Source organism: Amia ocellicauda, chromosome 8 (genome assembly GCF_036373705.1).
Source record: "Amia ocellicauda isolate fAmiCal2 chromosome 8, fAmiCal2.hap1, whole genome shotgun sequence".
NCBI classification, from domain to species: Eukaryota; Metazoa; Chordata; class Actinopteri; order Amiiformes; family Amiidae; genus Amia; species Amia ocellicauda.
Window position 1 is genome coordinate 6,832,294 of NC_089857.1, and position 27,952 is coordinate 6,860,245.

The following is a 27,952-nucleotide window of genomic DNA, read 5'->3' on the forward strand; positions in this document are numbered from 1 at the left end:
AACTGATGCCGAATTGCAGTGTTTTCAGGTGTGCCACAGAATTTTGGGAAAGAGACAACAGAAAAGTAAAATATTAAATACATAAATAATTCAGACCATAATGCAAAACTCTATACATCAGGACCAACTCAGGTTTACCACTGAAGGGTACTTGTTTTGGTGTAGGCAGAAGGGGTATGTGTGTCCAGAACAGACTAAATTAACACTAACATGCACTGTAGTGCAGCATCGGAGACTGACAGCACAGTACAGAAACCCAGCCCCTCAGTTAAATAAAGCGCACTCAGCACCAGAACTCTTGACATATAAATTCATAATTTATTTTCACCTATAGGCAATACATCTATACAAATTTTGTTGTATGAAGATTGGATCATCACCTTCCAAACACCAGTATTATCAAATACAGCTGCTGGTTTTATAATGCATATATGTACATATACATTTCACAAAACAATAGTTAATAGCTTTAAAAAAAAAAAAAAAAAGCTTAGAAATACATTTTTGGGGGTACTGCTTTAATTAAAAAGTTCCAATAATTCATCATGATCTCATTTGGAAAAATAGCAAATAAAAGGACTACCAATGAGGATTCACAGGGAAATCTACCAAATTTACCTAAAAGTTAAATACCTGCTAAACAAATCTAATATTACCATAAGATTTTTCATTCAGAATATTTCACATTCATTCATTTTCCATACGAGACCATCCCTTATTAATGGAAGCTTCTTTTAAAGCTACACTTGTTTTTCAGCTCCACTCTTTCCTGAAATATGTTGCTAGTAAATAGGGGGATTGGTCCAGGGTTAGGTGGCTTCTCAAATGAGCCTTGCTATTCTGCATTGTCCACATCATCTGAACTGTTTAAAGATGCCACTGCCAGTGTGATCATTTGGTTGCACAAGAGAGAAGCTAGGACAACCAGTTGAAAATGTTCCATTACACTTACAGGAAGGCAATTTCATAACTTTAAGCAGTAACCCCTTTGCAAATTTTTAACCAGCATACAATTTGGCCTATGACCCAGAATTAGATTTGATTGTTAAAGCATCCAAAAGTATGAGATGACTTTTGTCTATTACAGTATGCCTGTAATGACTACAGGTAATCCACGGCCATTTTCAAAAAATCCTCCTAGCGCTAGATTGTAGTGCGTTTGCTCTTTTACATAGATTCCTGCCGAGTCATTCATCTATAGCTGTGCAGTGTGCTGTAACAGGCAATGAGAACAGCTCAGGTCACATCGGTTCATGAGAAGGTATCCCTTTGCAGTGTATGAAGTGTTTATTAGTAAAACATTGGCATCGCAGACCACCAAGAGTGACTACTTCACGAGAGCTGTGCAGAAGAAATCCCTAACAGCTTTTAAAGTGACCACAGCAACATAAAACAAAAGACAAAACCCTCACACACACCCCAACAGAAATCTGAACATTTCCCCAATAAATGTGAATAAGATTAAAGTAACAAAATAAACAAAAAAGTGGCATAATAGCTGTCTTTGTGCAAATCCATCTGTCGAGTATTAAACCCTAGTATTAAAGATATGGGTCATCTTATACATCTTATACATGGCGGGGGACGTACTGCACTGACTTACAGAGCGAGAGTGGAGGGCTTAACTCGGCATGCTTTCAGTGTCCTACAGTGCAGACCAACAGCAAACGATAGGAGATGTTTTTATATCTCACATGTTGAAAGCTGGGGTCTTTAAAGACTTAAAAATAATGAGTGTTACAGTTGGGATAAAGGATGCATCTACACATACTGTAGAAAAGGCTATAACTGTGGAGCAAGGGAGGGTACAGACATGCCTGATGTGGTTAGTCCACCTGTGAGCCATTTATGGAGTTGCAAAGGACAAGGTGAGAGAAAAAAAAAAAAAGCTTTAAGGCAAACAGGTCTGAAGTGGTACATACTAGGGTCAAAGTCCCTGTTCCAGTGAGACATACTCCACGCCACACACTCTCACTGATTTACATTAAAGTGCAAATGTCATGTTTTTTTTTTAATTTTTCCTGCACGTTTCAGCCAGTTGGTGCAGAACAACGATCTTCCAGGTGTCCAACAGAACATTCCAGCTTTTACCAATTTATCAGCAAAAGGCAGCAAACACAAGGATAGATGAGCATTTCTAAACAAAAATGAAATATACATTTTGCAGGCAGGAAACAATTAAAAAAAAAAAAAAAAACAATGAACAAATCCAAAACTACAATTAAGTTTGAGGTTTATTTATGATGTTCAGGAGAGATAAGGGAAAAAGCATAGTTTAATATGAGCTTCACTTTCTCCCCTGAAACTTGGGCAAATTTCCAGTTTGCAGATTTTATAGAATGTATTTTGTTGTCCGAAGCAATGGGGGGAGATTACCTTGCATCAGTACTTAAACATATATATGTATGTTTATATACATATAGTTTAATTTACTTCACAGCATTGTTCAATATGAATTAAATGAGGTAAAATAATCCAAGATCCTAAAAGCAAATTGTACCACATGACTTCTGAGGGCCCCAGCAGTACCAACACATCGAATTAGTGTTCACAGCCCTATTTACAAATGTGGTAGTCCCGGGTACCTATACTTGCACGGCAACTACAAAATGACTTCTGTCCTATAAAAAATATCTTTTAACACAGATTGTTCCAAAAATAGGGTTTAAGCTCATTTAAAAAAACGTTATATATTTTGTCTGTCTACATTTTTCTAAACAATTATGACAAACCGACATGGGTGTGTAAAGACATGCAGAAGCACTTTTTTTTAACATACCAAGAAAAAAACTGCAATAATAACTGATACCTGAAAAATGAGTAATAACTAGAAACGTGTTTCTATTATAGGCTTACATGAAGGTATTTGAAACAACCACAGTTACTTTAAAATATAAAGTAAAGCCCTAATGCACACTTCAGATGAAGGAACACTAGCATATTAACATTTAGAGCCGTATCTTTAAAAGTTGGTAAGTAGCTTTCCAGTAGAATAAATCCTTATTATTTTTAACATTTACAAACAAACAAAAATATTTTTTTGCTCGTTTACAGCAGTTGGGTTCACTATCATTTACACACTTCAGTTAGAGTGTCATTTGATTTTTCACTTTCGCCATAAAACAGATTCTTCTCAGTACAGGCTTTCAAAATGCAGCCGTTTAAATCTGTCAAACTGGTCCGAGAGATAAAGTGTTGCTAATTCTAGGTGCTAGAAGAGACATCAGGCCAGGTAGCTCTCGCTCTCTCAATTCCTGGGGAACTAGTCATTTTACAAGACAGTAGCTGAACTCTGGCCCGCACAGGACAAATGTGCCCCCAGTCAAAAAGCCAGGACACTTCTATTGCATTAGGCATCTCCCTGAATTGGTACAAATTACGCCGACTATTTGACGTGACACACGTTTTCCCATGATAAAGATATTAGAGCTGCACAAACAGCCCACCAGAAACTGGGAAAGGCACAGAGCTAACGGCGGAGCAGTTAGTGCGTGTCATGCTAGTCCTACCGTGGCAGAGACAATGTGGGCAGACTGTAACGAGATCTTGGCAAAACAGTGTGCATCAGCAATACACAGGTATACGTTTGGAATGAGCCAGCACACTGCCCCCCATCACCCCAACCAACCGACCAAACAAAAGAAATACCTGCCTGTGCCTCTTGGGGTTCATGTCATATTCTGTCATAGTCTGTAAGCGGTGCAAAGATTGTCCACAACTAACAACTGCGATGGGTCTTAAAGTGACCGTGGAAAACAAAACGGGCATGAACTACGCGGTCATTCGAGGTCCTCAGCAGCAGATGATTTGAAGGCATCTGTAAAACAATCTGGGCCTGATACCTTCAGGAACAGAACTGCACATGCCTGTTTGCAAGTGTTCCTCAGGTGCTTCTCGATACAATTAAACACCCCCCTCCCCCCGGTTCTACCTGCTTGGTCTGGCCTGAAAACTCCTCGTCTTCGCCAAGCAGCTTTAGCAACAACATCCTGTAAAAAGTGTTAAAGGCCACAGTCCCTATATGTCATTTTGGGCCGTCCTGTCCGATGCCTCAAACCCGTTGCTCTGCATTGGCAAGTCCCTGGCTGGAGCCGGCCCTGGGCTCAGCACAAGCTCTCGGTGATGAAGAAGATGAACTCCATGTCCATGGGCTGGTGCGGGACACAGGAGCTGCCGCCGTGGATGACGGGGATCAGGGCGCTGTCCAGCTCGTTCATGTAACCCTGCGGGAGGAGCTGCCCCCCCGAGCCGGCCTGGTACTCCACCTGGAGAAGACATGAACAAGCCCCCGACATCACAAAACACCCCTTACTGCCCACTGCACCCTTGGGGGGGCGGGTTTCTCATAAAAATCTGTGAGAATGCAGAGATCAACCTGCAGCTGTGCCAACTCGTTATGTTAGCTTTTGTTTTTAACCCAAAACAATTCCCTCTTGTTCCCACATGCAGGTTTCTTCTTGCATACTAGTTTTGGAATTTTTAGGCTGTGTTTGTATAACTGAAGTCTGTATGTATCTATCCCTTTTTCCCCCCACAAGGATGATTTCCCCGACAAGGAAGTTATAGTGCACCAATATTCAGTTTTGCATGTCCCATTCTGAAAGTTCTTGCCCTTCTATGTTTCTCAGGCCTTCTCAAGGATCTCCCACCACAAAGGCAGCTGGGGCCAATCAGAATTGATCACCTAACGTCGTTTTATGACTGACAGCTTACAGAAGCAGAAACTGACATTTTACAGAAAGGAGGGCACACAGCCCGGACGCTTAGCAGAAGCCTTTAAGAACTCACTCTTACAGGTGGTCTGACACCGTTTTCTGTGCATTTAGAATGAGGGGCAGGAACATGAACGGTGCGTAGGAGAAGAGCCAGAGTCTTTACCATGTCAGCGTCAGTCGAGACACGCAGGCCGAGGTAGTTGATGCCAGTCTCTTTCAGGGTTTTGAGGTGAGGACACAGTGCGGCACAGCCAGCAGTGGCGATCTCCTTGGGAAACTGACTGTGAGTGGCCAGGACAGAGGACAGAGAGACATCTGGAGTCTTCAGGAGGTAGAACACCTGGAGAACAAACACACAGTAACAGTTAGATCTCTTTTTTTTTTTTTTTTTTTTCTTCAGTTGTCTTAAAATTCCACAAATTATTGTGTGATTGACTAAACAAGACCAAGGAAAGACTTTTATGCAACCATTTTAACTTGTGTCTACCATTAGTATGACTTCTAATTATACTAAGACAGAGACTTAAGACTATATTTATGCAACCGGCCCCAGAGCTGGCTGAAAAATCTAGAAAGCCATGACAGGAGTAAAATTATATCTCAAAGTCTTTTGCACACATTTCCCTAAATTAAGATTGCGTTTCAGTAGAACAAGTGACTGATCTTAAGATCTAAATTATTTATTTAAAAAAATGACTAAAACAAGCAGCATTCAGGGCTTAGTAATAAGAATGACAATGCACTGTAATGCACAGTGGCCCTACCTCAGTGCATTTAACCTGCTTCCCATCAGTCTCGAATTCTGCATCCTGCTGCATTTTAACAGCTGGGACTCCCTGCAAACACTTCCCATCCACAGGGCTCGTTATACTGTTGAAGACGAAAGACACCAAATTAATATCCCATACCAGAATGAAGGGAAACAGATGCAAGATAAACAAGAGCAAATCGACCAAACCCTCTCACTTTTTCTCTTCTCACCTATTTGTAATTATAGTGACTCGCCATCAAAAGCACATTGTCAATTATCATTAAGATTCTAGTTCCAGAGCCCCCTCCCGTGGCTGCACATGGCTAGTCAGAGGGGTGGTCTTACCCTGGGATAGGGGGCGCCGTCCTGTCCACCCAGCGAATGTTTACGTTCTCTCTAACATCCCGGGAGTCCAGCTTCCCACAGGGGATCTGGAAGTCGCGCTTGTCCCTGAACGCCTGCCGCAGAGCCTCCATGGTCTCTGGTGTGATTTGAACCATCAAGCCATCTGTTTTCAAAAAGGGAAAATGAACACAAATGGAGAATTGCAAAATAACAACACAACCAAAGTGTAGTTCTGTGAAAGTAGTATTTTCATACTACAAGAAACCCATTTTTATTATACATACAGCTCTGGGAAAAATTGAGACCACTCCAAGTTCAGAAATCAATGTTAAGTGGTCTCTTCATTTTTCCAGAGCTGTATATATCAATTAATATAAAGCATATAATATATTCTCTTCTTCTAACCTCAACAGAGTCATGAATAAACAAACATTTCTACAACAGGTCATCCAATGAGATACCAGCTGATAGCAGACATGTTCTGTCCATTCTCAGGGTTTATTCCAGTCTTTACAGATGTAAGGAAAATATTGTTACAGTGGGCAGATGCAGTAGAACTTAGAGATGACGTGTCTTCCAAATGATTACCTTCAACAATGCTGGATTTGGCCAGGAACCCAGAGGAAGCCTTTAATGCACCATTGAACACCACAAAGCTTGCTCCTGTCACTGAAAAACAAGGGACAGCTCCATGACAACTGAAAAACACGTTTTATTCAAGCATAATAATATGAGTTGTGTTAATTTGTTTGGATCAGTTAGTACTTCCTAGACTGATCATAGAATGAGACTCAGCCCACCTTTCCTGGTCTTGCCGATGATGCTGTTTGCTTGCGTCTGATAGTTGTCTTCGTCGTTCTGCACACAGACCAGGTGGGAATCGGCCTCCATGCTGAAACTGGCCCCCACGCTGATCACATGCTCGTTGGAGGCATTGACGACTTTCATCATCTGGGAACCCAGAACAACAATAGCTGTGGTTTATTTTGCGTAACACCAAAAGTCCTGTGACTCAGATTGCTTTCAGCATGAATTCACAGGATCAGATTAATAGTCCGATAATTGTATGCTCATTTAAAGAGAGTCACATGCTGATCTAAATGGGGTAAGAAGAGAAACACTCTGAACTCACAATGACCATTTACTCCAAGGCAGATCACAAACTCACCTCATTAAACTTGCCCTTGGGGATGTCAATGTAGCTATTGCCCATTTCCATGTGGATCAGCAAGCCTTCCACCACAGGCAGACTGTACTGGTAATTCCGAAGGTCCTGTCAGAGGGAAACCATATGAGAAAGGCAGCAAAACCAGCATGAAACAAGAGTTGCCGTAAATGTCCCTCGCAATTCACTGATCACTCTGTTGTCATCTTTGACTGAACAGACCTGACAGGACTATTCACTATTTCACTATCAAATCAATATTTAAGGGCCTCTCAAGTCTAGACAACAAGCACACTTCTAGCACAATTTCTGGTCTGCAGGCCAGTTTCAATGCTGAATATATTAGGGGTCTGCTTTCTCTGCCCTTTACTTGCTCCCCCTGGCTGAATACATGTAGAATTTAAGATTAAAAGCTTCATTTAAGTTGTTATTTTCTGCCTCAATGAAGTTAATCTTTTGACTTGATCAGTCATCAGAGTTCCTGGCTGCCAATTGTTGAGGATACCTAAAGCAATGGGATTAACAGTACTACATTTCGCAAGTCTGTAGAACTGGGGGGGGAGGGCAAGACACTACGTACAAATATTAAATCAAAATAAAAAAAACGCTGTACTTGCTAGAAACCTATAACAAACCAATTTTTTTACCGTTAAGGACAACAGCATTGAGAAGGGAAGCTGAGAAGGGAAATTAACCAAGTTCACAGCATGCCCCCTCGCCAGCGGTGTTCTTGGAGGCGAGCCAGGCAAGCTGTCCCTGAAAGATCCGACGATTTCTTCCAAAGCCTCTCACAGCTCAATTCAACTGAGCTGAACTCTGAAGCAACCGGGCCGCGTGATTAACACGGCTCTGCTGAGCGACGCGTAAATGAATAATGCTTTTCAACTGTTCAGCCCAAATTGACTAGCACTACTGAATTTCCAAATCCCCCTTAAATGTTACATTGAAAGGTCCTCTTCTGCAGCGGCGCTGGGCTTCCAAAACTCAGGCCGCAAACACAGGGAGAGCGAGATTCTGCAGCTCTTGCCGAGAACGATGTGGACTGTATGTCAGGCGTATGCCAAGTTTAATCGGCAAAATAAGACGGGGTAAAGTGATAAAGACTGCTTTGTCCCATTTGCTTTCCTAAGCCCTATAAACAGACTATTTACTCGCTAGCAGTGGTAAGCTTGTTGTTCAGAAGGGAAGCATGTGTGCCCTGTGCTCTGGGGAAAAGTCTCAGCTGTGCGTCCTGCAGGAGGCGCTGCTACTAATTAGCAGTGGCTGCAGAGAGACAGCAGGGAAAGCAGCTCTGTGATCTGCTCATGCTGACACTGCCATTTTGCGTGGGGCATTGCGAGTCCTCCTCTCGGTGTTTAATACTCTGGTTTGGACAGGAAACTCACTCACCGCCAGCAGGTTCATGATGGTGTGGCCCGTCTCCCTGAAGAGAGAACTGCGGAATCTCACACTCAGCAATGGGCAGGGATAAACTGCAACACACACAAGAGGAAGACAAATTAGAAAAGGATAAACGTACTTGTTCACGTGTGTAAAATAATTTACTTTCCAAAGAACAGGTTAACTTGAACGGAGAAGATAAACGGACATTTTACAACCTTATAAGAAGACGACTCCCACTCAAAAGGTGAAATGAATGGGTCTGAAGTGACTAGGTTTTTTTTTTTTTTTTTTTCAATCATATTAAACAATCCATTTAATTCGCTGTATCTAGCAGGACTATACATCTACATGAAGTTAATTTCGTTCACTCTGTATGTATGTCTTCCCATAACCCCCTTAGTTCTAAGGACTAAGTTCTGGTGCAGAAGGACAGGAGGGGGCGAGGGGAGGGCAGAGGGGCTGACCCGGCAAGTGTGGGGGGCTCACCGCTGTGGTCGGCCCCCAGTCTCAGCAGCAGGCGCAGGGGGAACACTTTGGCCCAGGGCACCTCCAGCTTCTGGATCAGCACTCCGCACAGGAAGGGGCTGGCGGGCAGGGGGAGCCCCTCCACAGACTGGAAAGTGGGCACTATGAAAAGGAAGCCCCCGTGGTCCTTACTGTCCAGGAAACTCTCCGTAAAGGTCACATTGCCCAGGTTCTCCACAAACTTGCCTAAAGGAGGGAGAAAACAAATCAATCAATGGAGAATGAAAACACTGAAGTGGGGAAAATGTACACGCCTACTAGATCCAAATGAAAACAGTACAGTTATGAACAAGTGTTTTTCAGCAGACAGCGATGGAGGTAGATGTTTTGTACCTTTCTGGGCATCCTGGTAGGTAGAGATATAGAACCTGAAGAGATCTTTGGGGAGAGAGTCCTCTTCTGGGAGGCACTGTAGTACGAAGAAGATCTCGGCCTGGCCCACACCCTGCAGCCCGTTGGATCCAAAACACCAGCACTTCTTACCCGAGTCTGCAGCACAGAGGACAGCGGAAGAGAAGAAAATCAGTTCTTTAAATCGTAAAAGCAGCAGAACTTGTGGGGGGAAAAAAATAAAAAAGTTGGAGATGCACTGCTTCTCCTTACCAGGACGTGTTTTAATTTTTTCTCTCCTTACTGCAGTATTCAAGTGACTTTGTATTGAGAGTACATTACAGGGGTGCGTCTACAAAAGACAGGACACTAAGAGCCAAGGGGAGGAGATGGGTACGTACAGGTGACCATTTTCACATTGACCAGCAGGTTGGCATTCAGAACAAAGGTCAGAGGTCGTGGTCCTCCTTCCTCCAGGAGCAGCAGGATCTGACTGGGGGAGGGGCGCTCCTCCACCAACACATCTGCAATGAAAATCAACAGGGGCTTCAGAACACACACTCTGGGCCACACTGAATCCCATCTAATTAATACAGGTACACAGAACCAAACTGTACCAAAACACAGGAGCTTGGCCAACAAGTGTGGATCTCCTAATACAGGGATTAAAGTTATCAGCCGGGAGCTGAGAAAGCAATTTTTCTCAGCCAGGCTTTAGTTCTCTGTACATTCATATTCAGTTTTAGTAATTTGATGCACCAGACCAGACCAGTGATCACTGAGCACAAAGCAGATGCAATGTTATGTGGAAGCACAGAAAAATAAGAGTGTTCGGAGAATAAGACAGAGGGGGAAAATACATTAACTGAACATGGTTAAATTGTATTATTCAGCTCACGTTCAGAGCCACCTACAGCTGTACACGCCTGCAACTGCTGCAGTGTGCTCGGTGTCGGCTGCGTCTGTGGCCTCACCTCGCCCCTGCTCTCCCGTGGCCATCAGCAGGGGTGGCAGTCCCTCATCATCGTCAGGAACCAGGCTGGCAGTCTTGGTAACGCAGTCCCCTACGGCACAGAGTAGGCTATAATCCCAGGGTCCGCTCACTGGGGGCCTTCTGTCCGCTGGGGCGTCGGGGACCATGCTGGGGGCACTGACCGAGTCCCCGAGGGCCCCCTCTGGGCTAGGTCCCTCAGCCTGCGCGATCTCTCCCACATCTTCTGGTGCCGGATCTGGCTGGATGCTCTTCACCTGCAACTGCGACACAGAAAGAGAAACCCCATGACACACTAGAACAAAACAGAATTTACTACAGAGTTGTCGTCAGCTCACAACAGATAAGAGAGCTTAGGCTGGCGCAGCAGAGGAAGCTCTTACCACTGGGGGGTCTGGGGTCGTGGGGCTGGAGTCCTGGGAGGATCTCTTGCCTCCTGCCGAGAGCTTAGTTGTGTCGGCAACTTCTCCATTAGGTAAAATTCCATCGGCAAACCAGACCCTCTTGTGCTCCCTGGGACACCCTGCTGCAAGAGCAGAAGCACAGCATTAAGGGCAACTTATCCACGGTGTGAAACCTCAGAGAGCTTCAGAGGACCACAGAGTCACGAGAACCCTTTAAGAGGTGACTGCCAGTTCAAACATGCAATCGCAATGAAATCCAGTGGGCAAACAGTAAGTTAGCCATGTTACCTAGGTTACAACTGACCGATTACTCCTTAACCCCCTGCAAAGAAATGAAACCGGCTGGAATTGGCCTGCCCAACACAGTTTAAGACAAGGTTAGGGTGCATTGCTAATGGTTTGAACACTATTCCTCCCAAGCATAAAACAGGCATTTCCCCATCAGGTATAAATGTGCTTATAAATTCTACTTCCTGCCAAAGTGTTTTTCATTCTCCACCTCATGGTAATGTGATTATATCTGAAGAATTGAACACTAAAGAAGAAATGCTGAATGAAGGAGCGGAAGGGCAACCATCACAACCGGAGAGTGATTTCACACTCTTGTTGAATCGAGTTACATGTTTAACGACATTATGATACCACTCCAACACTTATTACAAGTCACTGCAGTTTCTTCAGGAAAATGAGAAACAAGTAGAGGCAGCAGGAGGGGAGGACCGAAAGAGCGACACAAAGGGTGATGACCCATGGTTAGACAGGGACATGGAAAGAGGCAGAGAATCAAGGGACACAAAAGGAGAGAGAGCAAGTTACCCACAGGGAGAGAGACAGACAGAGGGAGAGACGGAGAGTGGGGCACACGGTAGACCGGCGACAGGGCTACCTTCGTTGCCGGGGTGTTTGAGCACGGAGACGGGCACCATGACGGTGGGCGGGGGCGAGTTGAGCGTGCCGGCAGCGCGGGCCTGCTGCAGCGGGGGGATGGTGGAGCAGTAGTCAGAGGGCACGTTGGGGTTTGGGCTGGAGCCTGTGGGGCTCATCATCCTCTCAAAGGCCTGAGCTGCGGGAGAGAGAGGACCACGGTCAGAACGGGCTGATACGGCACACAAACCGCTTCTATTCCCAGTTAAAATATCCTGTGCTTGGATTATTTTGTTTGTTTGTTTGTTTTGGGGGTGGAGGGGTTGATTTAAAAAAAAGCTGCTAAACTAAAACTAAAAACAAGTCAGAGTAGTGGGGTTATTGTTTCAGGTTTGCTAGCCAGGTCTTCGAAGATGGTGGGGATCATCTGGACGTTCTTTAGGGCATTGAAGCAGCAGGAGATTTTATTTTTTTGGTAGACAGAAACGGCTTCATAGTCAATTTCAGTGCCCATCTTTTCTATTTTAAAGGTCTTTACATTTACTGCAACACTGTCCTTTTCAATGCATACAAGCTATTTCTTGATTAGCAGATTCATTTGTCCAGGGCAATATATTTTAATGGTTACATCAAAGTATTAAAATATATCAAACTCAAAATGGTATGATCAATAGCAATTTTATAAGCAGTAACATGGCAGTCAAATAACATAATACAACAGCTCAAAATGTAGTCTGTAAAATGTAATTTTTAAAACATCATGATCGCATATTTTTATCCTCTGTTGTAAGGTCTCAAATACCGGGATGCTATTGTTCACGCGGTTCCCCTACCACTACAAGTCCTGCAGCTGCATCTGGGGAAGACTGGGCGCATTTCTTTTCCATCTCTGCATCTACGTGCTATAGAGTGGCGCACACTGCTCCCTTCTCAAACAGATTGCAGGTGACGTGAAGGGACAACAAATAATCGTTTAATTACAGTGAGCCATGGCACCCAAGAGAGTTTAGCTTCCCAACACGACCTCCTTTCCGTGGTCACAGTGGCTTGGCTACACTATATAATGAGATCTCTTTGGTCAGCGTCTCGAGCTACCTACGGTCGTCCATTATTTATATAGGAGTTATTTTTAGATCTTCCACTGTCTGGTCAATCAATCCACAACGAGCCTCTCTCACTGTCCGTCCATCGCCACCCCCCATCCCCAGTCTTCATGCGATTTGACGAGGGCTAGGGAACTAGCTGGCTGTATCTGACAGCAGAGATTTAAAAGTCACAGTGAGTCACAGGACTCGCTAAACCACTTCCCCCCCCCCCCAAGACGAAAAGTCTTTGAAAGAAATAGTCCAGCTGCATTACCCTATGTTTGCTTATTCGTTTTTTCCGGTGAGCTGTTGCAGCACAGCCCTTAGGTGACAATGATAAAGGTTTCAGGTCGATCTCTGAGCCAATAACAGAGACAAATCTGGGTGCTACAAAGTCACTGTCCCAGTCAAATGACCAAACCAAGAACACGGTTTAAAATAACACACAATTAGTAAGCAGTTGGCGTTTAGAAGAGGAAGCCACATTCTGACAAATGCTTATGACACAATAAGACAGATTTAAGCTGCAAAAAGAAGCATGCTAAGATGCCCCAAAGGAGAACACAAGCTGACCTAATTGTATGCTGTATCAAGCCATTCTAACATTAACCGTTCTGGCCAGTACTTATTTTTTTAATAAGAAATCAACAATATACACCTTCAGATTACAAAATGTGCATTTTATATCCCAATTCAGGAATTGGGATATCAGAACTACATTCTCTGTCTTTTACAGTTTACCTGAAACTCCAGTGAACTGCAGTTTCCTTGCTGTTTCCTTCCTTCCAACCCTTCCTCAATAGCAGCGCAGAAGGTACACCTCTTTCTGCCATACCGAGAGGACCGCGCAGTCCATGCCCCAGTTACTGGCTCGGTTAAATCGGCCCCAGTTTTAAGGGGAACAGCAGCGTCCTCTGTGCAATGGCTCCGGAGTGCGAGTGTGTGTGTGTGCGTGTTTGTTTTGGACTGCTGCTGTGCCTGAACAGATGCTAGTGAAAACCTTGATCACACACCGAGTGCATCCGGGTTGTTTGAATCACTGCCTGAGGCCGAGAGAACAAATGACTTCTTTTTTTTGATTAAGTATAAAAATTAAAACTAAAAAAAAAAAAGCCACGAGACCCTTGCCATTTTAAATGCTGAATGGCTTATACTGTATGCATTACTGCCTGCGTGCATGCATTAGGACAACACTTTGCATGTCACATGGTATAAACTGAAACTCTAAGGAAACTTTACACTATAGATGGATGGGCAGCCGGTACAAAAAGTCAGTCAAAACAATTAGCGTCCCGCAGAAACTAAAATAAGCAAATATGCAGTGCTACGCAATAAGGGTCAAAAAGCACATTCTTATTTCAAATGTAAAGCAAAATACAGCATAATGACAAATAAAAGTAGTATTTTATTCATTATGATGTTTTTATTTTCATTAAAAGACGAATTATATCTCGTTTGGACCAAAGTAACAAATATTGAAACCAAAGTACAACATTTAAAAATGTCACGCATGAACTACCTAACTAAACATACTTCACTGGACTTCCTCATTTCAAATACGAGTTATGAGTTATGAAATGGGCACAATCTGTGACCTCCAGTCATGTTTCCTCAGTGCGTTGTGCGTTTATGGCAGGAACAACTTTGCAGCCTTGAGCATGTATTAATATCCTCATTAAATCACCTCAAGAGATCAACTTCCTGACTGATTGTCCCATTTACGCAACCAGTCAACATGCCATTGAGAAACCATTACTTTTGTGTTACGGATTTCACTTACAAAACAATTATAACAATCATCTTTCAACATGAATCTCTTGAACAGAAAGCAGGTCTAATCTAGGCTTTACAAGAAGGGTTAAACGCCCAGCACCAGGCGTTTTCCTCGCCTAAAGGAAAACAATGAGGCGGAGCCTGCGGGGGGTTAGGGGTGTCAGAGTACTGATTAATGTAGGAGGAAACTAGTGCAGCTCTTAAATCGAGTCCACAGGGACTTCACCATTGACTGGCTCCCAGCTTTAGCACATTTCCCCACGTGCTTATGAGAGACTGCTAAGAAAAGACTGGGATCTATTTTTGGAAAGGCATCCATTTAAATCAAAAACTAACAACCCACAACACTAACATTAACACACACACCAGGAGCTAAGGCTCTCTGGAAAAGGTGTGTTGATCAATTTCAAGCGGATGTAGTTAAGTCATTTTTGTATAGTACTTTAGTTATTCTTGTTGTATGAAATCAAGCATTGTTAACCCCCCCACTGCACCCCTCCTGTAGCAGACTGAGCTGCGTTTGCTCCATACCCCCTCATCCACATTAAAACCAAAAAAAACACAAAAATATAACAAATACATTTTAATAGGAGGCTAATTAGAACAAGGCTATTCTCACTATTGATCCTATGCATAGAACCTTACATGCCACTTCCCATCACACATACATCCATTTTAGAGTATACCCCCCCACCTTTGATCACTGCACTACTGCTTAACATTCTGCAAGAGATCCAATATGGATTCCTTCAGGCAGGCTGCACTCCGATACCTCTGTGAACACTTGTGTTTTACCAGGAGGACTGCGGTCAACTAAATGTCCACATGTGAGAAGTACCCACAGGTGGCTGGGCTACGAGCAATTTTTCCTATACCCTGTTATTTCACAGATAATATTACACTGGGCTATAACCACATGAGTACCAAGTAGGGATGCAACGATTATAGATTTTGATGGTATGATTATAGTCTGAGGAATAATCATGGTTTCACGATTATTATGCATTCATTTATTTCACAACACTAGGGATGTATAAAATCACATAAGCATTCTTTAATTACAGGTTTTATTGTACATAATTTCTTTGATGGCTTTTGTTTTTAACAGTTGCTGCCTTTCAAAATAGAAATCATACAGTTACCAAATAATACAGTACAAAAAAAAAAGTCTCTCTTTGGAATTGAATACAAGCTACCTCTGTAAACATCCCATCTCATTATTTCAAAACAAAAAACATGCAGTCAAAGGCAGTCAAAGGCTGCAGGGCTCTTTTGATCAACTAGCCTATATTACAAAATTGGTTTAGAATTTTCTATGTGTATTTTTTTTGTACATTTCTTTTAGACCTGAGTAGTAGATTTAATGACTTTAGTTGATTTCTAAATTCTAACCCTAACCTACCATACCTGTAAATGGTGACACTGAAGCACCTGAGGGGCCATTGGTTTACGTTTCACTCTTAACTCGCTGCTACCTCATTGATTGTAAGTGACACTTTTTTAATCTAACTCCCTACCAACTCAATGTTTCATTAAGTAACTTGCCACTAAAGTAATTATTTTTTTAACTCAATTATTACTTGTATTACCTTTACTTGGGCGTGTAAAAATGGATGGTGATCTCGAAGATGTTGCATCAAATTTGAGGTGTTGGACCCCTTAGCCGCAACTTTTTTCCGCAAGTTTTGCATATAGGATATCCGTCATCTTGAACTACCCCATGATCATTCTTTAAGTATCCAAAATGCTCCCACACTGACGACTTCAGGTGTTTTTTTCAGTGGATACAGAACATCAATGGTTGGTGCCTCGGCCATGGTTTTGCTAATTTTGCTAATGTAGGTAGCCCCCCTCAAACACAAATGTCGCTCTCGTGACAGCATGTTCCACACAGCATTTTAAGCTGGTGTAACTTAGTTTTCGTTCCATGTGCAGTTTGCAGGTTGCGCCTGCAATGTTTGTTTAATTTTCCTCACTGTGCAACCATTGTTCAGAGAAAAATAAAATACCATAATGTCCCTTTTTTGAGAGTGAGAACAGAAACACTCGATGTAGCTGAGCCTTTACGGTTACAAAACCGTGACATTTTAAATCGTGGTGAAATAGGTTAATCGCTGCATCCCTAGTACCAAGGAGTAGAGATGCCTAATTTTCTACAGGATATATATCCTTCACAGTGCTTTGTAAGTCTGTAAACTGAACTGGAAAGAGAGTAGTTGAAAGATCAAGTATAAGACTATATATTTATCTGGAGAAGCATGTGGTGAATCAGACAAACATGACACCACTTATGTTGAGAACCAAAGAGCACAAGAACAAAACTAAACCAAACACAAACATATGTAAGCCTCACCACACTGCAGAGGTTGCTTTTAACAAGAGATCATTTTTTCGGATAACATATATACTCTGTATACCCACATAAATTATTTTTCATTCATTTAATCACACAAAGGTTCATCATGCACTGGATTCGAATGAATTTGTCCTGAACAAAATCTCAATAAGAATTAATTAGGCCTAAATACTTTCTTTACTTGAGGGTATTATACTTTTGTTATCACCCTATACTGCATCTCTCACAAATGCTTCCAGAAACCGGTATCTCTGTTTGCTTCTCAGCTGATGCCCACAGTATTGATAAAGTTAGTAAAAACAAATTCAATAACAAAATCAACTTCTCCCTTAGGACTCACACAACAAAGAAGTATTTCAGATTACTGAACTTTATATTATGTTCTCTCAGGAAACCAACAGAAAGGTCACCAATCAGATTGAGGGTGGCGTGGTTTACGACCGTTCAACTGACAAAATTACATTCCCGTTTTATTTAGTTTGCAAATCTCTAAAATAGGCAAACTATCAGTAAGTCTGTTGCAAAGAACGTCAAAGCTGTAGATAACCAGACTGATTCACTTCTTTACTCCAGATCTCTGCTCTCCCTGGGGAAATCGACTAGAAATCATTACTCACCTTTACGAATGGTCTCGTAGCAAATGACGCAAACCCTGGCTTCCTTCTCCATATACCTCAGCCTGCATTTTCTATTGCAGCACCCACCACAGAACACCTGCAATGAGATTACATAAGGATGTCTTGGATACCAACCACTTCTGGATGCAGACCATTCAGAGAGAACACAGACACAGTCAAAGCCAGTAAGGGGCTGAAGGGAAGTTCAAGAGTAGAATAGCAATTAAGCGCTCACCTTCAAAATGATCCAATTAAAAGTTGCGCCGGTTTCAGCAGCACCGCGTTAACAGCAAACCGTAAACAAATACACTGCAGAAGTGCCAAACCCTTTTTCCTTTTTTAATCAAACTGATTCAATACAGAAAACGTACATCTAATTTTAGTGCTTCTGCTCCCGTCAAGATTCTTGGCACTAAATTACTGAACTACAGTAGCTGTGCTGAGCAGTGATCTAAAAACTGCCAGTGCAGAGATATAGAGGCACCAAAAACTGCCCTGCTGAGTCATCGGCTTCACAAAGCGCATTGGTTTAAAATTAGAAGCAGGAGGATAAAGCTGGGTTTTCTTAATGAAATAAAGGGATGTGAATGGGGGCACGGCAGCACGCTCTCACATAACTCAAGACGGGTACCTTAACCTGCCACAACACAAACATACCGTTGCTGCTTTTCACATTAGAATAATTGATGGTCGCTCCTTGACATCCCAACTGTAGGTTTGTTATGATTCAAATGCTATTTCAAGCTGTTCTAACATTAATGCATTTGTTCTTGGGGTTTCTTTCTCCCCAAAAAATAACAAACTCAGAGGACTGTCTTCACATTTGGTAAGCAAAGTAAAAAGGGGCAGAGATACACACGGAGCCTGACTATAGAGAGCCATTTTAATCTATACAAGGGAAAGAATTCAGAAAGCACAATGCCACCATCTTATTACTGGACTGTTTTCTTTCTGAAACATGAACACCTTGAAGTTAGAAAAAAGGGACTTATTCTTTTATAAGCTTATCATTTGAGAAAGATTAATAAAATTTCTAATAAAATCCTCAAATTCTTGTAGGTAGGGATTTGAGATTTAGTACCAAAACCTTTAGCTATACAAACTGTCCACCATTTCATTCTCAGGGATAGGGCTGTGCAATATGATATTATATATATATCATGTGAGGATAGAAAAACGTCGTTTCAAATTACGCTCTATCGTTCATTTAGTCATGTTGCAAATCCCAATCTTTACAGCAATATTTTTCATCATTTGGACGACGCTTTGTGTTCTTCCCGGTTCTTCCACACGTGCCAGATGCAGGGAAGAAATTTGCATTCAGAAACACAAACATGGAGGAGAGTGACTGGGATAAACTCAAACTGCAAGCACCCCCCACCCCCCGATAACTTAGATGTATATAATTTGTATAAAATTAAATAAAGTTTGTTTGCATTTTAATAAATTGGAAAGCAATGCAAACAGATGCAGAAATTTTCATGTTCTTTTTATTAAAATGGTGAAGTGGTAAAACAGTTTTTATTATTATTACTATTATAACTATTTTGCATTAACACGTGCTGTACCAGTAAGTAGAATCGAAATGTGATGTATGTGTCTAGCAGATGTTAAATGCGCCACTATAAACACGGATGTGGTAAATCTACCCGAATCTATACCATTTTACAGCGCATGTGTTGCGTGATTACTATTACTTGTGTTTTTGTTATGTGACAGTAAATCATACTGTGATATATATATCCCATAACAACAAAACACATGTAATAGTAATCACACAACACTAGCACTGCAATGTGTTGCATTCTGCATATATTTACCATGACAGCCTGCATGTGGCATTGGTTATTTTTGCATATTTAATGATTAACAAAATACTTCCAGTTTCAATGTCTTTGGTCTTATTTTAGAGCTTGATTGGATAAAAAAAGAAATAGAGATACATGTCGTGTATCGCCCAAACATCTAAAAATATCGAGATATTATTTTTAAGTCATATCGCCCAGCCCTACTCAGGTATAAGCAGTTTCTAATGATAAGGCCTTCAATGGTAGTTATAATTGTAGGGGCAAGGTGTTGCATTTATTCCTAGTTTATCCATTCCACTTCAAATGCACACTTTTACAAATAAACAATAAAACAAAAGGACATACTTTGCCACATGCTCTGCAGTGGTGCCTCCTCTTGGTGAAGGTGAACTTCAGTGTGCAGTTCATGCAGTTCGGTGCCTCTGAATCCGGAACCCAGGGGGGCTGTTTCAACCCCAGGCTGGCTGCATCCCTCATTGCCTTGTCGTCCATGCTAGCGGCCTCCTCCGCCACGCAGTCGTCCGGTCGGGTGAGGAAAGACGGGATCTCCTCGGGGCCCAGGCTATTTTCAATACTTTCCGAGTAGGAATACACAGGATCTGATAAATACTGGTTGGAAATTGCTTCTGTAGTAGTGGGGGAGTGTGTGTTATTAACCGGAGGTTCTCCAGCATGCACCACATGCCTACTGTGGCATCTTCCGTGCTCCTTTGACTCCACGGTCGCTAAAGTTCTTGGAGGGTGATTGAAAAGCTTTTTGGGTCTCGCCCCTCCGAAACATTGTTGCTGGTTATTGTTAATTAATGACATTTGGCCAAGGGAGCCAGGTGAGCTCTTAGACTTGTCCTGGCCACCCCTGACAGAAGCCATGTCTTCTGCTGAAGAAGGACCATTGTCCTGAAATGAAGAAGCAGAGTCCAGCCCCTTGTGCTCCACAGCTGGATAGGGTGTTCTTTCACACTCGGGCAAGGTAATCTCATCCATTTTAGTATTCAAAGCATCCCCAACCCCATCCGGTAGCCCGTCAGGGAAACCCACAAGGTCTCCATTCATTTCTGAGAATCCCTCATCCGTTGAATACTCCATGGGTTTCTCCTCAAGGTCTTTGACGCTCTGCCCCATAAGAAAGGCGTCCAGTTCTGCATCTGTCACTGGGTGGTCACTGTCCGTGAGAAAGTCATCAACAAATGCAATATCGGAGGGGAATTCTGAGCTGTCCCCCACTGGGTGGAGCCAGCTTTCCTCCATCACCTCCGCAGTCACATCCAGGTCTTCTCCCTGAGCTGAACATGCCTCTTCCCACTCGGGAGAGACTGGGCTAGAGATGTGGGGGAATGGCTTGGTCTCGGGGGTAACTTTGGTTTCCAACTGACCGCTGCCGCATTCGTCAGCAGACTCCGGACCAATTTGGTCCACATGGTTTGTATCTCCCTCCATTGGAGGAATATTCTGCAGGACATTAGAGACAGCGGGGTCACAGGACACAACCTTGGCATCCTCTTCAGGCCGCAGCCCATTCTTTTGAGGGTCCAGAGAGGCAACCAGAGAGCCACACATGGACACAGCTAGGGGAAGACAGGACAAGGAGGTGTCTTTGTCTCCATCTTCCATAGGACTTGAGGGATCACTCAGGTCATCTAGTTCCATCACACCAGGTGTTTCGCAATCTAAGCTGTTGACCTGTCCACCAATGTCCATCTCTCGGTCTCCATGTGCATACTCCTGGTTCAGCTCTTGCCCTTTACCACTGTGGTTAATCTCATCTGCTTCAGTGCATACTGGAGTACTGTTCCTAGTTTGTCTGTCCCCATTGCAGGTCTCCTGAGGATCTGTCAACATGCTGTCAACTCTCTCGGTGTCACACTGGGGCTCACTGTCACCTGAACAATCTGGAGATGCGTCAGTAGCATGCTCATTCTGAAGGACTTCTTCCAGGGCTTCATGGAAGTCTGGAACGCTTGCTGGCGATTCGCTGACAACTTCCACAGGCAAGATAATATCTAGCAAGCTCAAAGACGTCAACTGACCAGCGGTTGCAAGATGTCCAGCATCTCGCCCTGCTAGAAATCCCTCCCCAGCTGAAGAGAGATGCCCACCTGGGATAAGGCCAATGTGTAAAGCATCTCCAGGCAGACAAGTAATTGGTGATTCAAAGTCCACTAATAAGCCATCCTCCAACTGCTTCTCAACAATGTCCAGCTCCTTAAAGGCATCATGGCTATTGGCTCGAAGAATAGCAGGACCCGTGTCACTAACCAGGTCACACACTGGCTTCAGAGCCCTGTCCGGACATGGAGGTGCTGCACTTTTACCCGCCCTGTTGTCCACAGAGGACAGAAGGTCTACCCCAGTCAAAGGCTTCCCATTGTGTTGATGGTCTATGGGGTGAATGCCAAAGCAGGGAGGGGCCGAGGCAAACCCTGGAGATGGGCTGTAGTGCAGACTGTGGATCGCAGGTGGAGATGAGGCCTCTGAAGTGGGCTCGAGTGAGAAGCGGTGAGAGGTGAAGGATGGAGCAGGGAAGGCAGTGGTACAGGGAGGCAGTACTGCATCTGGGAGGGGGAAAAAAAAACAAATCATTGAAATATTTGATTATAAACATCTAAATCATTACGGCAGATCACTATGGTTAGCAATTATTTTATGTACCTCTACATAGATTAAAAACGTACAGCAGTGAAACCAAAATGGATTCACAGATTTGGAAAATGGAGGGAAAAAAAAAGCTTACCAAAAGTTATGTAGATAGTTTCCACTTAATTTGGTATAGCTTGTTTTAAATAAACTTCGTTCTAAACACTTAAAAGCACAATAGCATACAAAAAATAAAACAATTAAGTAGTTATACAAATTCAGGCCAGCAGTTTCTATATTAGGAATCAGGGCATATTTCAAACTTCTCAAAATTCTGCTAAAAACTGGACTTTGAGCTACTTATTGCCATTGTTTTCAGTACGGTATTATGGTTTAAGGACCAGTCTCCCATGAAAAGCACAAACAATGGGCTATAAAAGGAAGCAGGAAACAGACCATGGTGTGCATTAGAAGAAGAAGAAGAAGAAGAAGACGAACAAGAACATAGTTGACAGTTGACTGATTCACTAGCTTGAGACCCTTTTTCCGGACCTGGACCAATCTCCCTCTTGAACCCCGGACTGTCTGACAACCTCCCGCCGGTAACTAACTTTGATTACGGACTTTGATTATGAACATGCCTTACCCGTTATACTTCTGCTTGCCCGGTGTTCAGCTCTGCTGAGCCAGGCATCTATGTTATTGTTATTTAGGGACTGTTTAAATTTAGTTAGTGCTCAAACAGTTAGGTTTTGGTTGTTTTGACACTGTGCCTGCCATTGAGGGAAGCAATAAAACCACATCAAGCCTGTTTTGTACCCTCTGCCTTCCTCCCTACGGTGTGTTTCAAGACCAGACCCTGCCTACAAACAAGCCCTTTTTGTGACAGGCCCCCCAACCTGCTAAAAATATATGTCATTTAAGCATTTATTATTGGTCTTATTAAATTATGTGATGGGGAAAATTCACTACGAATGTGGCCTAATGCGAGGAATTAAAAAAATCTTGTTTTTGTCTTCTCTAAAAATAATCAGCTCTGCCTACAGTGGCTACTTTTCAAACCATTTCACTACATAAGTACAACAAACAACTGCATTGTATATAAATCAATAAACATTAAGTTCTTAAATATTAAAAAATTAAACTAGGTCAACATCACACCTTTTCTATTTCAACCAAGCTGTGTCCATAAAACCCTTCATCAAACCATCAGCTCTTACCGGTGTTCTGCTCGAAATCATCCAGGAGCTTGTCCAGGTCACTCACAGCTGCTTTGAAGAAGCTGTCCATTCTGCTTCAGGACAAAGGCTCAGCTCAGCCCTTGTGCTCCTACAGAACAAAACAAGAAGAGCACAAATGCATCAGATGTGGACTGCCTTTTCATATCTGGATCCTTCACTAGCAGGGAAAGACTACTTAAATTAAAACATAAAAAAATAAACTACTATTCACATTGAGAAAAAATAAATAAATAAATAAAAAATCTGTATTTTCCTCTCTGGGTAAGCAGCTGTGCATTTACAGTACTCTCTCAGTACAATCCCCCTCCACGCTCAGCAGCCGTATCAGACCCTTTGTACGTTATCTCCTGTGCGGTGCCATTTCATTTGCCTTTATAAGATAATTACACTAACTCACACTGCACTGAGTGTGCTGAGAAAGCAGTGCAGCGATACATTTTCCTAAAGCCCACTAATCATACAGTACCTCAGTGCATACCATTACTTTGAAGCTTACTATATAAAGCACTCCTCTGAGATCAAATATCAGACTGTACTGCTGTAAATTCTATGTGCTACATACTGACAATTAAATTATTATTATTACATTTCTTAGCAGACACCTTAATCCAGGGCAACTTACAGTTGTTACAGTATATCACATTATGTTGACATACAATTACCCATTTATACAGCTGGGTTCTTACTTGAACAATCTAGGTACAGTCCCTAAGTCACAACAGCAGTGTCCCCCACCTGGGATTGAACCCACAACCCTTCACTCTACTGCACACTGCTGCATATATTATTTTGCTGTTCAGTATCTTTAATTAAATTGCTTCTAAAAACTTTAAATGCCATATAGGGAGTGAGAGCTGTGGCTTTTGTATATCAATAATCAGATCCAAATGCCTGCATCTGCAATGTATGCATCAGCTTTGAATGATACAGAACAGGCAGCATTCCTCAAGGTCCTTGCACTTTAACAGAGAAGTTCACAGACGTCTCTATTGAAATCATGTGATACAAATGGATTTCAAAAGCCACAATAACAACATATTAAGAGGAAGTGGAAAATAGTGACACGCTTTCTGCACAAAGCTGTCATGTTCACAGAAGTCTAATTCCCATCTTTCTGTGGATTTTTCTGTATAGGATCAAAACTTTTTTTTAAATCACTGCAGATTAAACCACTGCAAAACCATGTTTAACATACATCTCCTAAGGTATTAGGGTAACTCGCAAATCATATTACTGCACAGTGCGGAGAACAAAACCTACACAGCATTATAGAAGCCTTTGGACTGTAGGTGCTTGCGTACCCATCCAGATCAGGAAACATGGAAAATGAGTCTGGACATGTATCTATAGCACAAAACAGCACTAATCACAATTCAAACACTCCATCCCACAAATGTATGCTGGAAACTGGATTTGCAGTAAGTCTGTCCATAGCTTTTGAAGTGCTTACTGTAATATTTACTTAGCAGGGACAGTTGGTAGGTGAAAGAAGGAAAAAAAAAAAAAAACCTTTAGGTCAAAATCACATCCCACACACTACGGTAATGAACGAAGTCTGCTCAAAGCAAAAAAAAAGCATAGAATTCACCCACTGTACATGGCATCAAATGTATACTTTCAGTTAGTGGGAGGAGAGCTCAGTCATAGAAAACAGTGTGCAAACCCTTGTGAAGAAGAGGCACTGAAAACTTGCGTCTGTGCCAAAAAAAGAAGCGAAAACAAGATGACAAAATGAATTACATTTTTGGAGCAATAGTCAAAGGATGAATTTGCTTCGTTGTTTATTTTGAGTGTGCCGTTTTGTTCCTCTGTGGATGTCACCGTTTAAAATGCATGAGCTCGATTCAGTGACTGTAGCGTGGAATCAGTTTTGTGAACAGAAAGCAACACAAATTTAACCCCTAAACCTCAAGAGAGGGAAACCAGGGGGTGAGATTTCACTGTCATCAAGTGTCAGTCCAGTTCAGTATAAGGAAACAAAAAACATCTGAAGCATGAAGTATTTTCTAAATGCAGGCCTGCCAGTTTGTCTGCAACAGAGGTATAGGACACAGAGAGCAGGGAGTAATGTACTTTCTTGAAAGTGTTAACTATTCATCTTGCTGATGCTGGTATTATGGTACCTTTGTGAGTAAAACCATGAAAGACTTCTGAAGAGAGACTGCAGGACAGAGGTTAATTTACCTTTTCACAGTAACTTGTCAAATGTGACACTTTGCAAATGTTTTAGTATGCCTTATATATTCAAATGTGAGATTAAACACACCAAACACATGAAAGTTCAAATTATAGGGGGAGCATAAAGATATGAAGGGGTGGGGGAGGAGATAATTGGCAATTGAGAAACTGATTTTCACAAAGCTTTTTCTCGACTCCCTGCATGACATCATGTAACTGCACACTAGGGTGTCCATTGGGTGTGAGTAGCCTATTCTTAGACAAATTCACTGGCAACAGTAACATTGAAGAGGTTTTGTAATTCTGTAACTAGCCTAAATGTTTTGACAGAAGCTTTCTCAAACCATCACTAGAACCTTTTGTTTCCTTTTGTGTTGTGACAGGCTGGCTGCCCAAGCGTGCTGAATTCCTGCACCTCGTTTGCTACAGCTGCTGTGTCTTGTACAGTGTTTTACACAACTGGGTTACATTGCGTCATTGCATAACTTGTACTTTATACTGACAATCATGTAGGCCTACACATTTGGGCTGTGTAACTTCCAATAGGTACTTTTCTGAATGAAGCTTCATAGACCATGCATTGGTCAAATAAAGAAATGAAAACATGATTGCATCTCTTTCCTTCCGTCACAGAACACACAAACCCTGGACTTTGTGTTCATTTTTTTTCTTCTCCAAATTCACTAGAATTAAATCAAATGACCTTTGTAGGAACTACTCTTGGCTGTAGCAAAACAATTAAATATCAGGATTTATGAGACATGAGAGAAAGGTTGGGAAATAAATGGTTCACAATCCAGTCTAATACCAGCATGGCATGCCCACAATCCTTATATAGACCACCCTATTCAGCTTTACAGTATGAGCCCTGGGCAAAGCATTTGAAAAATTATTCAGGCTGCAGTATTGCTAATGCAGAACACTATTCAAACTAACAAATCCCCAGTACTACACAGCAGCAGCAGCAAAAAAATCACTGCTTCATGTTTCTACTGTGATTTTCACCAAGATGTTGATTAAATGACTATAGTTGTTCATAGTTCAATGCCTTTATTAATAATGTATCATATACTGATAGATATTAAAAGAGATTCCTCCTTGTACTGTTTTTTAAATGATACAATATAAACAAAAAACTAAGAATCCAAAAGCATTTCACTGCTGTATTTTACTCCTTCCATGAGCTATGAACTACCAGTGGTCTCTAATTATACCTATAGCATAAGGAGTACTTTAGACCCAGTAGTAAACAGATGGTTTAAGATCTAATGAATGATCTGCACAATTACATCATGCTGGGAGAATGACAAGAACCTCTCAGAGGTCAAGAAGGAAGCAACACTGCAGAAGCTCCAGGCAGTCTTCAACAACACCAGGGATATTGTAGTGGTTTGATCTCACTCCGTTATGGCTGAATCCAAAAAGCATCACAGTGAGTGTCACCAGTTTATCACCTTGTATCAAATTAAACCAATGAACTAAGACTTGTATCCTTCTTATTTGAATGAAGGGGGAAATGTGGGATGATCTATCAAAGAATAAATACATATATTGTTTTGACAGTAGCGCTTTCTGCTTGTATCACAAACTTGTAGTGTTACTTTAAATTGAATGAAATACAAGAGAAGAAGAAAAAAATCCTGAGTGATTGTGCACTGAGACCTAAAATTACAGGATCATTGACTGTCAACTGTTGTGTAAAAGAGACAGTTTTACTTGTTAAGTTTATTCAAACTAAAACAAAAAACGAATTCATTAGCACTAGAAAGGGGGGAGGCATGCGTCTTAGATTTTCACTTCCTTAAAATACGTAACTAGTTAGCAAACCCCACAAACACAGCTCTATATTATCTCATCAGGTTGGGGTGCGTAATTGTCTGGCTTCGGGACTGCAGAACCACCGATCCGGATTTAAAAAGACACGTTCACATGTGTTTTTGTTTTCGACACTCAATCACAGCAGACGACACGAGTTCAGGACGGGGCTTGTGAAACGCACAGAAGAAACGCAAGCCCACCGGCTCGTCCTCCTGCTTTAGATACAATCTCTTCGCAAGATGCCGTCCAGGTGGCCGCAGCCGCACGACACGGGCCTGCGCGCCGGGCAGCAACTCCGACACAAACACGAGGAATGCGTATTGAACTCGCCTTGAGTACTTCAATGATCCAATACCAGCAGATGTGGCCTAAAGTTGAATTATACGTGTTGAAAAGGGACAAGGAAGAGAACTGCTCATTGTTTAATCCCAAAACACAGCGACAGCCGGAAAACCAGAAGAAAAGAAAGAGTGTAAACAATCCCCTTCCTTACCCCAGGAAACCCCCCTGACTCCACAGTGCTGCCATCGACGGAGCTACTTATTGACTTTATAAAGACGAAAACAAATCCCATTACCGCAAACGGCTTCATCCTGCTGCCTCTGCTTTCGCCGTCCGGTTTCTGTTGGTGGTGGTCTGGGCTCGTTTCCACAACCAGGTCTCTCGGTCAGACGTCTTTATTTATGATACTGTTAGTTTTGTTTCCACAGCCGCACTCCGCTCCACACGGGCCGCCATCTTGGATATGAGGTTGGACCTGTGGGGTCACATAGTCACACCGTTCTTAAAGCGACACGACACCATTTTTGAATTGTGTTTGTTGCTGAGTAAAAAGAGTGATTCTTTCTTTCCAGCGTTGCTATTTCAACTACACACACACACACATTTGCTGTCAAGTTCAAACGAATGGCTCAAAAAGTTACTGTGCATCTCAAAGGAATATATAATGGCGCATATGTTTAACTAGCATTACCCACTCCAACAACTGTTTCAAGACAATGTACGCCCCCCTCACAGACAGACCCAGAG

At 42.3% G+C, this 27,952-nt stretch overlaps 1 protein-coding gene across 1 annotated transcript; it reads right to left on the minus strand.

Annotated features, from left to right (window-relative positions):
- Window positions 1-298: 298 nt before the first annotated feature.
- Window positions 299-27,736, minus strand: zfyve16 (zinc finger, FYVE domain containing 16). Its single transcript, XM_066711921.1, has 18 exons — window positions 27,501-27,736; window positions 22,907-23,015; window positions 19,458-21,664; window positions 17,305-17,401; window positions 11,496-11,672; window positions 10,589-10,731; window positions 10,189-10,468; window positions 9,616-9,738; window positions 9,218-9,373; window positions 8,846-9,070; window positions 8,366-8,448; window positions 6,980-7,084; window positions 6,612-6,762; window positions 6,400-6,480; window positions 5,812-5,974; window positions 5,480-5,585; window positions 4,879-5,055; window positions 299-4,265 (listed from the first exon to the last, which is right to left on the minus strand). The coding sequence occupies exons 2-18, from the start codon at window positions 22,974-22,976 to the stop codon at window positions 4,104-4,106; spliced, it is 4,506 nt and encodes a 1,501-aa protein (XP_066568018.1). The 5' UTR covers window positions 22,977-23,015; window positions 27,501-27,736; the 3' UTR covers window positions 299-4,103.
- Between the last annotated feature and the right edge of the window lie 216 nt (window positions 27,737-27,952).

Excerpts from the sequence above, each read along its gene's own strand:
- zfyve16 (XM_066711921.1), bottom strand. The coding sequence starts at position 22,976 with ATGGACAGCTTCTTCAAAGCAGCTGTGAGTGACCTGGACAAGCTCCTG. Across the intron at positions 21,665-22,906 it reads TGATTTCGAGCAGAACACCG|ATGCAGTACTGCCTCCCTGT; the intron begins GTAAGAGCTGAT and ends TCCCCCTCCCAG. Across the intron at positions 9,071-9,217 it reads CTACCAGGATGCCCAGAAAG|GCAAGTTTGTGGAGAACCTG; the intron begins GTACAAAACATC and ends TCCCTCCTTTAG.